General features: G+C 40.9%; 1 protein-coding gene across 1 annotated transcript in view; it reads left to right on the top strand.

Annotated features, from left to right (window-relative positions):
* The window catches only part of LOC135271229 (RNA binding protein fox-1 homolog 2-like), a gene marked incomplete at its 5' end in the record, with an annotated part of 36,686 nt that extends 21,732 nt beyond the window's left edge, over positions 1–14,954 (top strand). The window contains 4 exons of the mRNA XM_064367860.1: positions 1,671–1,724; positions 1,846–1,938; positions 3,135–3,267; positions 6,980–14,954. Of these exons, the coding sequence (XP_064223930.1) occupies positions 1,671–1,724; positions 1,846–1,938; positions 3,135–3,267; positions 6,980–7,232 (533 nt within the window). The remainder of the gene's footprint in view (positions 1–1,670; positions 1,725–1,845; positions 1,939–3,134; positions 3,268–6,979) is intronic.
* Positions 14,955–16,206: the final 1,252 nt, after the last annotated feature.

Below are 16,206 nucleotides of genomic sequence, written 5' to 3'. Positions count from 1 at the left end.
TGTGCTGGGTTCCTCCTAATGAATTCTCAGTGAGCAGTCTCATTTGGGTTGGTTGGAATCTCTTAATTTGTGCAGGAATGTTGCACAGTATTAGTGTAATTTGATATTGCAGAATATTCGCTCTTACAATTCAAGTAGGATTTGAACCTAGATTTTGCCAAAATTTTATGTAGAATATTGAAAAGACATCGCATTTTATGAGCACATAAAATGATGAATAGGAAATTGGATTGAATCAGACTGAATGAGTTTTCACTTGAGTCATGTCTTTGCTTATAGTCATTTAAATCTGGTAATGTCAATAATTCTAATGAAAAGGCCAATTCTGGCTAGGCACAGTGGCTCACGCCTGTAATCCCCAGCACTTTGGGAGGCCGAGGTGGGTGGATCACCTGAGGTCAGGAGTTTGAGACCAGCCTGGCCAACATGGTGAAACCCCATCTCTTCTAAAAGTAAAAACTAGCTGAGCATGGTGGCGCATGCCTGTAGTCCCAGCTACTCGGGAGGCTGAGGCACAAGAATCACTTGAACCCAGGAGGCAGAGGTTGTGGTGAGCTGAAATTGTGCCAGCACATTCTAGTCTGGGCAACAGAGCAAGACTCTGTCTCCAAAAAAAAAAAAGAGAGAGAGAGAGAGAAGGCCAATTCTGGCCTTTTTTTCCTTTCATTTGTGTATTTATAGACTAGTAGCGTGGCACAATGCTAGGGACTTATAAAAGAAAACAAATGAGTCAGAAAAATAATATAGAATATTTTTGCTTATTATATGTAAAATTCAATTAATAGTTATTAAAGTTTTCATGTGGAATTCTACCTTTATTCACTCTCAGTAGGCAGTAATATATTATTTATTTTTTAAAAATACTTGCCATATTCCTATAAATATAAAAAAGGGAAAGAAGAAATAAAGTTGACATTAAACATAATGTTATTTGGAAACTCTTAATATTTATAAATATTTAAGCTAACGTTCCACAGCATTCTGGTGTTTTTTTAACTAAAAAGTCTGATTAACTTAAAGGTGATTATCAACATTAAAACCTCAGAAAACATGCATAGAAATTGAGAATGTACCTCGAATTTTATTATTTCCTGTCTTTCATTTTTTAGTTGGTGAACGCCAATAAAATCCCAATAGTAAATCTCAGTGAAAGTGAATTTCAGTTTACCCGGGATACCAGCATTGTATAATTGAACATGGAGTCAAAGCTCTACGTTAAATTTTAGTTCCCCCCAAGGATACCTTTATTAAACAACTAGAGTAATCAACAGGGTTAGGAAAGTGCATCACAGTGTGGTACAGAGTAACATATAGTCTGTCTTCTTTCTTTTTTCTGAATGAAGAATAGGTAATCTGGGGTAATTCTGTGAGAACACTGTACCAAACTCTAGGATTTATTTATATTTATTTTTTCTCCTCTCATTCCCTCTCCATCATCCTCCCTCCCAACATCATGACTCCTGCCAAGCCCCCACACCCAGCCCCTCATTATCTCTTCACTGTGTGCTAGTTCTACTATTGTTACTCTCTCATATAAACCCCAAGCTGGAAATCTAAAGATAAGTCGGTAATAGGCAACCCCAGCCATGGCTGAAGCCAGCTTGCCATGCATTGATCATTCCTTTCCTCAAGTAGTCTTAAATGCTCACTTTCCTTTTTGTGTGTTTCAGGTTGGAAATTAAGCCCAGTAGTTGGAGCTGTATATGGTCCGGAGTTATATGCAGGTAGTATTTAAGTTAATGTTTCCATTTGTGCTATTTGGTTGTAATAGCATCTGTTGTTTTTCAATTTGCTATTCCTTTTTTAATCTTTTTGCGTTTTTAAATTTTTTTTTAATGCAATCAGCATCCAGCTTTCAAGCAGATGTATCTCTAGGCAATGATGCAGCAGTGCCCCTATCAGGAAGAGGGGGTATCAACACTTACATTCCTTTAATCAGTAAGTAGCCTATGTTGGTCTGGCATGGATTTTGAGTGTTGTGAATGAACCGTCATGTGCTGTTTTTTTTGTTTGTTCGTTTGCTTTTTTCCTAGTACAATACATAACTGAAATGAAAATTTCTTGAGAGGAATATTAAATACTATCCCAGTGCCCTGTCCTGCTTAACCTGTGCTAGAGTTTTCCTGACCAAATATTAAGATTGCCACAAAGCAAAAACAGTTGCAATAGGTAGAGGGGGTAAGGTCATATGAAGAATATTTTAGTCTGTACTTGATGATAAAGAAAACAGAAGAAGCAATTCTGTGTAGAGTATATTATACATTTCCTCTGCGTCAGCCACAGGTTCTCCAGCAGAGGATCACTTAGAAATACCTCCAGTATTATTGATTATTCTCAGCTCTCATGATCTCTCTGAAGTCATTTTGACCTGAGCCATTTTACTCCAGCAAGAGGTATAATAAAACAGGATTCAGTGGACATGGAATCAGTGTCTCTGCATGCTTTCCAGAGGACGGCACACTTAAAATACGCTCTTAGAAATTGTCTGCCTCTTTGGATATGAGGCCCTTAGAAACTGTCTGCCTCTTTAAAGGACAGGGGAGGAGTGGTTTCCCTCACCTTACATTTGTGGATTAAAATGTTTTAGATAAAAGAATGAAATTGACTAATGAAATGAAATGTCTAAAGACTATTGTGTGCTTTGGAGGTTGTTACCATGTAAAAATACAAAAATAATGTTCTTTTTTAGTAATAATTATTATGTGCACATACTAACGTTTGGAAGCAAGGTTAATAATAACTGACCGGTTGAAGAGTTTATGTCAATCTGATTTAGACTGCCCACAGTAATTAAAAGTCTCTTGTTATGGCAGTCATTCCCAGAGCTTCTTGACCTGTTTCTCACTTGCCTTGTAAAGCCGAAATTGAGAAGAACGGGGAATGCTCACTCAAGATTTGTGATGAATGAGGCATGGAATCTTTTGCTTTTGCACGTTGGGTCTCTCTTTCCATTTCTTGCCCACTGAGAGACCCAGGGTAGGAGGTTTATTTAATGCATGCCACCTTTTCAAGAAAGATGTGGTTCATATCTTTTCATCTTTTCTATAATTGGTTCATAGAAAGTTGTGACTGTATACCTGTATTCAATAGGAATGCAAGTTGAAATTTCTGTCGTATTTTGGGTCTCCCTTTAGTTCCTGGCTTCCCTTACCCTACTGCAGCCACCACGGCAGCTGCTTTCAGAGGAGCCCATTTGAGGGGCAGAGGGCGGACAGTATATGGTGCAGTCCGAGCAGTGCCTCCAACAGCCATCCCCACCTATCCAGGGTAAGCGTTAGATTCCAAAATCAGTATGTTTCTAAAATAAACAGTTGAACCAAAAAAGAATACCATGGCCCTCTCATAACTTCTGGGATGTTGCCGTGTTACATAGTAGACATTTAGTGAATATTTGCAAATTAACAGATTTGATGACAGGAACCAAAATATACCATCATCAGAATGTAACGAAATGTCAATTCATTATATAAGTCTTCATTTTGGCCACCTTAAGCCCTCATGTTAATGGCTTAAGACAGTAGCCAGAACCGTCTTGTGTTTACTAGCAGTGTGTTGGCATGAAGTTCACTCAACAGCGCACGAATATGGATTAACATTACTGCAGAGAACCAAAAGAGGAGCTCGAGATTGTAGTACAAGCCTGCATCTGCTGTGTTCACCCCCTTATCACCACCCCATGTTGGGGCGGAGGCTGTCACATATGTCCTCCCCTTTGGTTTCACTGCCCGGGTGGTGAGCAGCAGAACTAGTTACCCACAATGGATTTGCTTTCTTTGTAGGAAACGGATTAAAAGAGGTTAATTCTAAGATGAACCAAGTCCAATTGAATCAAGGGAGAGAGGGAGAAGTAGGAAGAGTTAAACTGCAGTTGGCTTCTGAATGATGGTAAAACGACGACTGTAGCTGAGCATCCTTCACCATTTGATTTTTTTATGGAGGGTGTCTCATGCAGTGGAATGATTCCATAGCAACAAATAAATCCTTTGTTACTGAATGGGGAAAAGGAGTGAAGATGGCAGGTTTTGCTTTTAGTGGTTTCTCAGTGTCAGCCTAAAATGCAAATTTTTATGAAGAGTGGTCTTTCAGAAGTCAGTTGTACCAAGGACTTCCTCATCACAGATGCGACATTTCTCTCTATCTTTTCTCTGCCTATGACAGATTTTTTTTTTTTTTTTTTGTATTCTTGTGGAGGAATAAGTAGCAGCAGAGAAGTTTATTGGCTGCTACTTAGTTAAAATATAAAGGGAAGGAGCCTCCTTTGTATGTCCTTTTCTGACAGCAAAATTGGCTTAGCCTTGAGATGTACTAATTTAGCATTCATTCATTGATTAATAGACCAAATGGATGTACCATTAGAAGTTCTCTGTTCCACAGAGTTAAAACATTTTTATTAGACACAATATGTTGAAGTAGGCAGGCTCCAAAAGACACTGGAAGGGAACTGCTTCAGAAATTTACTTCTGTATGGAGTTTGTAGACATTTAAATCACATGCATTCCATCGTCTCCATCTTATGCCATTAGTTACTTTTATTTTAATCCTTTTTTCTCTCAACTTGACCTTTGACCTTCAACCTCTGACATCTCTTTAAAGAAGTGAATATGCAGTATTATTTTTATTAAGAAATATTCAAATGAAACATTAAACCGAACTTTTGGAAGCTTTACACGCTAGGAAAATTGTTTGTGAAATGTCTTCCATTGTAATCCAAGAGAGTTTATTGTCATATTTGCAAAGAGAGTCTACTCACCAGAAACATGGGACTTCTTTATTTTGCAGCATTGCTGAATTACTTTATAAAGTGGTTGAATTAAGTCCTGTTCAGTATAGTCATTTCAGTATATTGGCCAAACTTGAGAACCCATTCTCTACCAAGTCTGTGTCAGATATATATTTACTCAAAGACATTTTATCTTTATGTCTAATCATGTCAACTTCTGTGCATTACATTGAACACTAATTTCCCATGTTTTCTTTTTATTAACTAAAGCACCTGTTTACATGGAAGATGGCAAGGAATAAGTCCAGTATTTCATGGGAATGGCCAGAATTGCTTTTCAGCTTAGTAAACTAATTTCATCATTAATCATTATGTTCTAGCCTCCTTGTGGCATTTGATACAGGGAATATTAGAATTCTTCTAGAATTTAGATGAATATTCCCAGTAAGTGATTTGACTTAGGGTAAATATATTCGTGTTTTTAATGCCAGCACTTCTTTATAGAAGGCATGTTTGTAAATCTTTGCCTATATCCCCTTACTAAGATCTTTGAAGTGTAATTAATCACCACTTGGTCTCAATGCTTTCCATTTTATCAGCCTTCTCATTTTGAGCAAGTCTTTTTTCACTAAAATGCAATTAGGAGGCATATTACTTTCTAATATCAGACTATGAAAACGGAAGGGACTTAGCAAAATAAACATCAGAGATGAGTCTGATTTGCCTGTTGTGTGATACAAGGGCATAGCGTATTTGGGGCGTTCCAAAATGTGACCACACTATCCTGTAAATATAACCAAATGTCATTGGAAATAGAATTAAGAAACATTCTAGTTACCTATAAGAAACAAGTTATTTCATATTCAAGTTAAAAACATGATTTGATGACTTTACTTGCCAGCTTGTTTATTGTAACACAGAAGGTAGTGGTGAAAATTTCCGGCTTGTTTAGTTAACAATCAATAAACAGATTATCTAAATTAGAACAACCTGATCTTGACTTAACAAATATGAAGAAGAAAGTTTTCTCTTTTGTCTCTACTGTTCTTCCATGTCTTTTGTTCCCAAAATAATGTTTTGGGGAAAGTCTGTGTGCACAAAAATACCTCAAAAGTTTGGAAATCTATGTTTAAGAATATAGTGTTGCTTAGGTTTTTTTTTTTTTTTTTAAAAAGCCATGGATTGTCTGTTTGCTACAAATTCATTATCTAAACAGGAAAATAAACCCTTCTATTCTTAACCAGCTACCTTCTCAGTTTTATTCTTTTAAATAAGATAGGATGATCTTTGGTCAAGCCCAGAACTTCAGTTATCAATTGTATTTTTCAGAATTCCATGAATACTCTTATAGTCAAAAAAGAACCCTTAAAATCTTCCAGTTACTCCTTCCCACTCTGGATTATATTGTTACTATCTGGGATCCCCACTGCACCTTTCAATTCTTGGACCTTGGACCAATCACCTTAACCTTTAGCTCATTATCTCTGCTTGTGAAAGCAATGCATTGTGGGTATTTTTGGTTGTGTTTTTTTTTTAATTACATTTCTCTGTTTACTTTGGTCAGAATTGATTGACTTGTTTTTCTGAGGTGTTGCATTGGTTCTTAAAATGCTGAATAATAATACTTTGCATGCTTGTGTGATCAGCCAAATCTTATCGCATGTCTAATGTGCAGGGTAAAAAGCAGGTGATGTATGGATATCAGAAAAACATTTACATATTATTACAATACTGAAAACAAAATACTTAAACATAATTTTAAAACATACTTTGCATACAGGCCCTGTTCTAGTAGAATTCTTTGGGTTCTGTTTTTTCATGTTAAACCCCTCTTCATCCCTACCCTACTTTGTAAGCTCTTTAAAAGGAAACTTCCTCCTAGGGCAAGCTTTTTAAAAAAAAAAAAAAATACTCCACATACAAAAAGTTGTTTCCAAGCCAGCAGATTTTAGATAGGTATAATAGGTTCTTTTAGGAATGTTTTTTACTATGTTAATCTTACTTTAATTACCGAATATCCAGATTGCATATTCCAGTTTTGCACAGCTTTCCCTCTCCTCGCATGTCCTGGAGCTGTGTAACATTTGTGTGCATTTTCACATTTTTCTCACCAACTTGCTGAGGCCCCAAGCCCGGGTTATGTATTCATACATCACCTGCCTGTGTAGAGCGCATGTGCATGCTGCCGTCCTCAATAACCGGAATGTGTTTCTGTTCTTTTGTTTTTTTTGTTTTTGTTTTTGTGTGGATTTTCTGCAGTGTGGTTTACCAGGACGGATTTTACGGTGCTGACCTCTATGTAAGTACACACACTGGGGCCTTCTCGACCCCATCCCCTGACAAGCCAGCCTTTTTTTTCTGTTTCTTTGGTTTGGTTTGGTTTTTTTTTCCTTTTAATTTATTTAATTTTTATTTTATTTTTCCTTGTGGATATATATATATAAATATTTATATATTTAAGAATGCAAGCATGCTTCTCTGCCACTGCACTTGCCCTGGGTGCAAAAACTAAGCCTTTGGGTTTCCTGATCATTGCTAGTGTCAGTCTACTGGACATATTCTTTTCCCTTCCCTATACCCCACAGATGTTCTGTGGATCATTAATTTACTTGTGAGATGATCAGCAGGTTTAAAGTCTTTTATTATTGTCGTGTTATTTGCATACAAAAATAACAGGACTAGCTTAGCCTTAAACCAGCTCTTTCCTTTTTCTGCTTTTCTTCTCATTTCACATCCCTCTTTAGATCATTAGAGCTTTGATTTATGTAGAGGTTAATAAACTTTCTGATCTGTACATTTTCCTCTTTTACATACTTGGAGAGAACATGTCCTTGTGATAGTGAAATAAGGAACCGATGCCAGCGAAGAGTGTGTAGTAATGAGAAAACGCCAGACATTTAGTTCTTAAGAGCCACTGGGGGAGATGAGTAGCATAATCAGCAACCCAGACTCTTCTTACAGCCATTTGACTATCATAGATTTGCTGATTCTACTAGCAATATGAATATATAACCCATTATTTAAACTGTCTAGCTATCACTTAAGTTCCATGATTGTTTGTCACATGTTATTTGAAATGTGGACAAAGTAATTGACAAAGTCGAAGTTTTTGAGTTTTAAAGTCTTTTATTATGACCTCTTCAGATGGACTTTTTCTGAATGCAAGCTTGATCTAATCACTCAAGTCATCAGGAGAGAATTTTTGTAAGAAAAACTTGTCAGCATGAAATGATTCTGTGGGGATGGATTAAAATTGTCTAGAAATGCTTTCTCCACCCTCACTTTCCAAAATCAGTAAGAGAACCTTTTTAGTGAACTGTTTTCACAGTCTACCAGTTGATTCTCAAGCAACCTAAAAAAGTTAATGCACTTGCAGAATGCACTCAGAGGTTTTGTGTTTTGCAGGAAGTAGAGATGGAATAATACAGTTCTTCGAGGTACAGGTGACTTACCCATACTACTTAGTGTAGGCCTATAAAGGAATGCCTTAATTTAATAACTCCTTGAAGGAACCTTAGCCATGATTTGGTCCAACCTTCATGTATAGATATATTTCTCAGAGGCTTACCCAGAATTACGTAAATTATTAATACAGTCAGGCCTAAAAACCAGCTAATCCATATTTCATTACCTCTCTTTGTACTTTAATTAAAATCCACCTCTTTCCTCAAAATATTTTCAACAAGTAATGAAAGATACCTTTTTTCCTACATTCACAGTGAAGCTTGAGAACTGGGGAATCTATCCTGCTTTTATACCAGATTATACATTTCTAAGTACACATACTTACATACAATGTTAGCATGTACATTCTCCCATGTACATTAGTGTCCATATTCTCATGAAACTCATCTTTATGTTATTTAACTTGTTTTCTTGAAATCTGGTCTATTAAAGCAAGATTTTCCATTTGAATTATTTCTTAAATCAAGTTTTTTTCTCTAATATCTTTCTTATTTGGAGATTTTTTTTCTTAAATACAACCTGTTTATATTTTACTAAGACTTGCCTACTTTGGCCAGGCATGGTGGCTCATGTGTGTAATCCCAGCAATTTGGGCAGCCAAGGCAGGCAGTTGAGGTCAGGAGCTCTAGACCAGCCTGGCCAACATGGTAAAACCCCATCTCTACTAAAAATACAAAAATTAGCCAGGTGTGGTGGCATATACTTGTAGTTTCAGCTGCTTGGACCAAGGCAGGAGAATCACTTGAACCCTGGAGGCAGAGGTTGCAGTGAGCCGAGACTGCACCACTGCACTCCAGCCTGGGAAACAGAGCTAGACTCCGTCTCAGAAAAAAAGAGTTGTCCACTTCAACCTTGTTAAGTCAGCCAAGCAATTTTTTTAAATAGTTCTCTCATTTCCTTACTTTACAATGTAAGATTTTATTGAGACATGATTTTTCTGTACCTGTTAATGAAATACTCTTGATTTTTTTTTTTTTTTTAACTCTACTAACTAGATTACCTTACTGAGCTAAACACAAGTAATTGAGTGTTTCTTGCTAAAGTAATTTTTTTGGACCAGTGTCCCCTTGTTAATGAAAGTAATTAAGAGTAATGTTATTATTTCTTAATTCCTATCTTAAAGCAGAGTTATTTAGAGAAAAAAGTTGGTCACTAGTGCTGAAATAATATCCACGCCTAAACATGAAAAGCAAGAATACATTATGAGGTAACTGCTGAGTTAGGCCTAATATAAGTTGCTTTTAAACCTGTGTGTTCTCTATTCCACATGTGAGGGAGCAAAGGATACTTCTTCAGAAACACACAAACAACAAAAAGCTTTTATTTTGCCTTGAGTTTGTTCTGCTTCTCTCCTTAAACTTTCCCATCTGTGGAAATCTGTCAGTATACATTTAGTTCTTCCTTCCTCTGAAAGGCATATTAGAAACAGAAGGAATAGAGAGTTTAGCATAAAAAGTGCACCAAATCGGAGCTTGAAGAGAAGACACGAGGGAGAAGATTTTAAATTGCTGTTTTTGCTTAAGTAAAATTAATTTAGGCTATTAATTTTGCAAGGTTTTTGTAATCCCTTTCACTGTTCCATCCTTAGACAGTGATTCCTGCTAGCCATTTTCTTTCTGTTTCTTTTATGACACTTTCCTCTCTGGAGAACTGATCTAGCAATTGTGTTCCTAGTTTGTAAAGAGACCTACCGTGATAGGATCTGGGAGTGTGGCGGCTAGATTATGTATCCACCACTCCCTCTTCCTTTCTGATCAATAGAAAAGGCATAGTTCACCCTAATTCACTTTTTAAATGGGATAACAAACTGCTCCTAATTCACCTCCTGTGAAAAGCATGCTTGCATCCAAAGGAAAGAAAAGGCTGGTGGGCCCCTTAGCGGGCTTTTTGTATGATTGTTTTCCTTCCACAGCTGTGTTTTTTGAACTGCTCTTCCTGTGTTCTGTTATAGAATAGTCTTACAGGAACCAATCATTAGCGCTAAAATACCTCAGGTAGGAGTGCCAGTGTGACCTGCCAATCAATCAGATTGTGGATTGCAGTGAAAAAATTGAATTATACTAACCATTCCAGCTCCACGTTAGAGATGGGAACAGAGGCTTTTTTGGACAATCAAGACTTGTGAGCGTGTGATCTAAGCCCTGCTACCTCAGCAGTGCACACAGTCACATTCCGTACATAATGGCCCTTCCTCCAAAATTAAGTGCTCCTCTCCTCTTGACACATATCCCAGCCAGGTGTGTAATATGCACTGTCCCATCACTGCCACCTCTTTTGTCAGTCACATTTACCTGTGTTAAACTGTTTTTTTAATATTTATATCTTAGCAGTTGGGGACATTTTCTTACGACTATAAATTTAGAAAAGAGAAAAAAGAGGAAGTTGAACTGTACAAATAGGATTTCTGAATCCCACTTTGGGCCCTATAGTGAAGTATCAGTAGTAATTAGGCTGTGCTGCTACGTAAGTTTAAAGCTGCCTTAAAAATCTAGACTTGGCCGGGCGCGGTGGCTCAAGCCTGTAATCCCAGCACTTTGGGCGGCCGAGGTGGGTGGATCACGAGGTCAAGAGATCGAGACCATCCTGGTCAACATGGTGAAACCCCGTCTCTACTAATACAAAAAATTAGCTGGGCATGGTGGCGTGTGCCTGTAATCCCAGCTATTCAGGAGGCTGAGGCAGGAGAATTGCCTGAACCCAGGAGGTGGAGGTTGTGGTGAGCCGAGATCGCGCCATTGCACTCCAGCCTGGGTAACAAGAGCGAAACTCCGTCTCAAAAAAAAAAAAAAAAAAAAAAAAGGAAAAAATCTAGACTTATGGGACTCAAAAATTGAGACATGCATTTCCCTGCCCTCTTCTCCTTTCACCTGAGAAGATCAGTGAGTTTGGATAATAGTACACTTGTTAGAAAGATTGCTGATAGCCGGATGCTAGGAGAGAGAAAATAGTCGATGGCTTTTCACAATTCAGTTTATTTATGTGACTACCTAGCAAGATTTTGGAAATATTTGGAGAGATGTGGAATAATAATGTTTGAAAGGTTTGATTTATTGAAAATCGTCTCTCGTCTACCGTAGAAATAATAGGAATATATCAAGTTGATCATAGCAGTTTTTTCCCTTAACCCCAGTTTTAAATAACAGAACTTGTCTCTCCCAGTGGAAATCAAACCGAAACAAATGCTCACTCAGTCCCAGGCATGGGGCTGATCCAGTCGTGCACTCCCATCTGAGCACTCCGCCTTCCTGTGGGAACACAGTTCTCGTAAAATGCCTGTGCATTCACTAAGTCCGATCAGAAACTGCACAGGAGCAATTTTGACCAAGTGGTCACAAAAGCTGGCACCACACAGCAGTATGTCAGGAAAATGGTGCCTCCATTTTTGAGGCTACCCGACCCAGTTCTAGATCATATATTGGAGGTTCTCAATGAAGGAGTGAATCAGAACCCCATTTACACAGCCAGGCTGCAAGCCCGAAGGTTCCAACTCATTCAGTCCAGGTGGGGTCTGAGCATCTGGATTTTGTGAAGAGGCCAGACATGGTCCTAATGTGCACCCTGGCTGGAGTGCACCACTACAGCATTTTTGTTCTTGTCATCTTCTCAGAGTGCCAAGAGACAGAGAACAGAAGAGCTTTTTATTTATTTATTTATTTTTGAGACTGAGTTTTGCTCTTGTTGCCCAGGATGGAGTACAATGGCACGATCTTGGCTCACTGCAACCTTCGCCTCCTGGGTTCAAGTGATTCTCCTGCCTCAGCCTCCCAAGTAGCTGGGATTACAGGTGTGCGCCACCACACCTGGCTTTTTTTTTTTTTTTAAACTAGAGGAGGAGTTTCACCATGTTAGTCAGGCTAGTCTGAAACTCCTAAGTGACTGGCATTACAAGTGTGAGTCACCATTCCCAGCCGAAAAGCTTGTTTTTAAAAAGGCTGAGATTGACGTCTCTATAAAGGTAACACCAAGTGTTACCACATGGTGCTGGATGGTGATGGTCTACAGTAAGGGGAGAGGATGTGGGGGAACACTCTGTGCTTTCCACTCAAATTTACTCGAAAACATGAAGTCTGTTAATTTTATTTGTTTATTTATTTATTTATTTTTTGAGACAGAGTCTCACTCCATCGCCAGGCGCCAGGCTGGAGTGCAATGATGCGACCTCAGCTCACTGCAACCTCCGCCTCCTGGGTTCAAGCAATTCTCCTGCCTCAGTCTCCCCAGTAGCTGGAACTACAGACGCGCACCACCACACCCAGCTAATTTTTTTTTTTTTTTTGTATTTTTAGTAGAGATGGGGTTTCACCATGTTGGCCAGGATGATCTCAATCTCTTGACCTCGTGATCTGCCCGCCTCGGTCTCCCAAAGTGCTGGGATTACAGGCGCGAGCCACCGCATCCAGCCAAGTCTATTAATCTTAAAGCCCGTTGATTTAAATACAGGGAAGAGGCAGCCCCAGGATATGATGGAGTCAATGGAAATATTCAAGGATCATGGTTCTGTGCCTCTCAGCCAGCTCTCTCTTCCTAGACACCCCTAGACACCTCAGATGAGCTCCTGCTCCAACTCTGTGGAAGACTTCTGTTGTCTGTGGGCAAAATTCTAAACTTCTTCACCAGGCATTGAAGGCACCTTCCCGTCCTGGCTCAAACCATCTCTTCAGGCTTAGAATCACTAATGAATGAGGGGCCCTAACTGAAAGGGACCTCAGAGACCATCCCCACCAGACCGTAAGTCTCACAAGGGCAGGGGCCTTCCTTGTCTATTTGCCACAAGGACTTAGGACATGGCCAAGGTCTGAAGGGCAGGGACCTACACGCAGGTCTGGCTTGAGGCAGGTGTGCATGCCCTGGTCCAGCCACCAGCCATTGAATTCCACTTTTTTTTTTTTTGAGATGGAGTCTCGCTCTGTTGCCCAGGCTGGAGTGCAGTGGTGCCATCTTAGCTCACTGCAACCTCTGCCTTCTGGGTTCAAGCAGTTCTCCTGCCTCAGCCTCCCGAGTAGCTGGGATTACTGGTGCCCACCACCACCCCTGGCTAATATTTGTATTTTTAGTAGAAACAGGGTTTCAGCATGTTGGCCAGGCTGATCTCAAACTCCTGACCTCAAGTGATCTGCCCGCCTCAGCCTCCCAAAGTGCTGGGATACACGTGTGAGCCACCACGCCTGGCCAGAAATCCCCTTTCTTTTCTCCCACACAGGCTGTCCATTCACCCCATTTTCCCTCAAGACCATTTCTCTGACCATTTCCGGCACGTTCCGGCCCCATCGCCTCGCTTCCCTCTGAGCTCTCTGCAGCGTGACTTTACTCTTGCCATACTTGGCTCTGTGCTGCATTATTTTGAATTCTCTGAGGCTGGGACTATTTTTGTATTCAGCTCTCCGTCTTCAGTACCAGAGCCCTGGAGCTGCCAGGCATCCCTCAGTGTCCGTGGGACCTGCCAGGCCTGCTGTGGGCGCGAGGACTAGGATGGATCTGAGCAGAGCCTCGTGTGGTTCTTACCACATGCTAGCGTGACTGTAGATCTGCTCGCTCCACAGAAGACAGCTCACGAACCCAGAAAAGGTGAGGGATGTGCCTGAGAAAGCACGTCTAGAGGGTCTGCTCCTCCCTCTGAGAATACCGAGAGCAGCTCAGTCGTAGAGACCCCCACCCAGGTGGCGCTGAAGGAATGAAGAAACGGACACAAAGCTAGAACAGCAAAATGGGACTATCAGAGGGCTAACAGCCTTCTGAGCCAACAGCCTCAGGGGCTGACAGCATTCTGGGCTGAGAGCCTCGAGCAGACCCTGACCCATGTATTTATTCTCTCTGAACAGGTGATTATTATTAACAAACAGCTGTTCTGTGTTTTCTCATAGAACAAAACTAAACCAGGCAAACAGCTGGTGCCTACTTACCAGTGATCAAAGGCAAACTAGTGTTCTCCCCGAGGGAGCCACGGGGGCAGGGTCACATATCCCGTGGAACTAGTTTCACTGGTGTATGATGTACACATACTGCCTACTACTTTAGAACACCCTGAGCAGCTTTCTGCTTGGGGGGCCAGCTCGGTTTTCCTCACCGTCGCTCTCAGCAAACAGTATAGTCCATTATACACTCAGCATGAGAAAGCTGTATCCTTTTAGGAAGTAAAGCATGGGCTCCAGAGCCCAGCTGTCTAAACTTGAAATCTGACTCTGCCACTTCCTGGATGTGCGTCCTTGCAGGAGTTGCTTAGCGTGCCTCAGCGTTTCCCTCTGTCAAATGGAGAGAGTATTAGTCTCTACTTGAGAGGGTTGATGTAAGGATTTTAAAAGTCCATATATGTAAAATGCTTAGAAATGCATGGCACATAGTATTCACTCAGAAAATGTCTTATTATTAACTGTGTGATCCACAAGTGCTCTGGACAACTGTCCAAGGCTCCAAAGACAGGGCAATGACACGGGTTCTGAGCCTTACGTCCCAACATCCCCTTGACCTCCCAGTTCTAATTGGTCAGGTCCTATCACAGGCCCCGTTTAATGAAAATCTGTTGAATGAACAATGAGTGAATGAATTTTTGAGCTTTCACATCTTCTGCAAAGGCTTATGTGGCCCTTTCCCAGGTTTCAGGCTGTGACCCTGCTACCCCATCATTCCATTAAAGATCAATCTTGAAATTCTCCTTTATTTTTTGGTAGCAGTTTTCTTGTTTCAGTTTTTACATCTAGGAATTTAATTTCTCTACATAGAAGAGTCTAGAAAATGGAAACTGTTTTTCAAATAAAAATCCTTTCCCAACTCATCTGGAGTGTTATTTTTACCACGCAATGCCACATTCACGTCATTCAACATGTATTTCCAGCACACCTGCTATGTGCCAAGCACTGCTGGGCGCTGGGGATACTGGGACGGACAAGAGCGACACAGTGGCTCAGCTGTCACCAGCCAGACTGATAAACTGGCTCATCTGGTCTTGTGGCCTCTACCCAGGAACCGGCTCAGCACAAGAGGATAACTTCGACTTCCTCTGATTTCATCTCCAACATGAGCAATCAATACCCCTCACTCCCTGGACCTCTATCCACCAAATGATCCTTTAAAAAAAACCCAGTCCGGCCAGGCGCGGTGGCTCAAGCCTGTAATCCCAGCACTTTGGGAGGCCGAGGCGGGTGGATCACGAGGTCAAGAGATCGAGACCATCCTGGTCAACATGGTGAAACCCCGTCTCTACTAAAAATACAAAAAATTAGCTGGGCATGGTGGCGCGTGCCTGTAATCCCAGCTACTCGGGAGGCTGAGGCAGGAGAATTGCCTGAACCCGGGAGGCGGAGGTTGCGGTGAGCCGAGATCGTGCCATTGCACTCCAGCCTGGGTAACAAGAGCGAAACTCCATCTCAAAAAAAAAAAAAACCCAGTCCTCGAATTTTTAGAGAAACTGATTTGAGTAATAATAAGACTCCAGACTCCTGTTCAGCCAGCTCTGTGTGAATTAAACTCTTTATTGCTATTCCCCTGTCTTGATAAATCAACTCTATCTTGGCAGAGGGCAAAATAAACCCATTGGGTGGTTACAATGTAGGCAGCAGACAGACAGACAGAAGGTCCACTCTGGCCTGGAGCCCTGAGTGGAGGTGGCCATGTGTTTTTAGCAGGAGCACAGTTTGAACTACCCCTATGCAGGCCTAGAGTGGTGGCTTACTATTCTATCCATCCATGAACAGCTGTCTCCTAAATGCATGTGGACACCAGGCCAGGCACAGTAGCTCATGCCAGCACTTTGGGAGGCCAAGGCGGGTGGATCACCTGAGATCAGGAGTTCGAGACCAGCCTGGCCAACATGGTGAAACCCTGTCTCTACCCAAAATACAAAAATTAGCCAGGCATGATGGTGCACACCTGTAGTCCCAGCTACTCAGGAGGCTGAGACAGGAGAATCGCTTGAACCCGGGAGGCAGAGGTTGTAGTGAGCCGAGATCACGCTGTTGAACTGGGAGGTGGAGGTTGCAGTGAGATCAGAGATCATGACGTTGCAACCCAGCCTGGGTAATAGAGCG

The sequence above is a fragment of the Aotus nancymaae genome, unplaced genomic scaffold, assembly GCF_030222135.1.
Source record: "Aotus nancymaae isolate 86718 unplaced genomic scaffold, 86718_ANA_hifiasm-v0.15.2.pri h1tg000076l, whole genome shotgun sequence".
NCBI lineage: Eukaryota > Metazoa > Chordata > Mammalia > Primates > Aotidae > Aotus > Aotus nancymaae.
The sequence above is the reverse complement of the archived record's forward strand: the minus strand, read 5'-3'. Positions and strand labels throughout refer to the sequence as shown.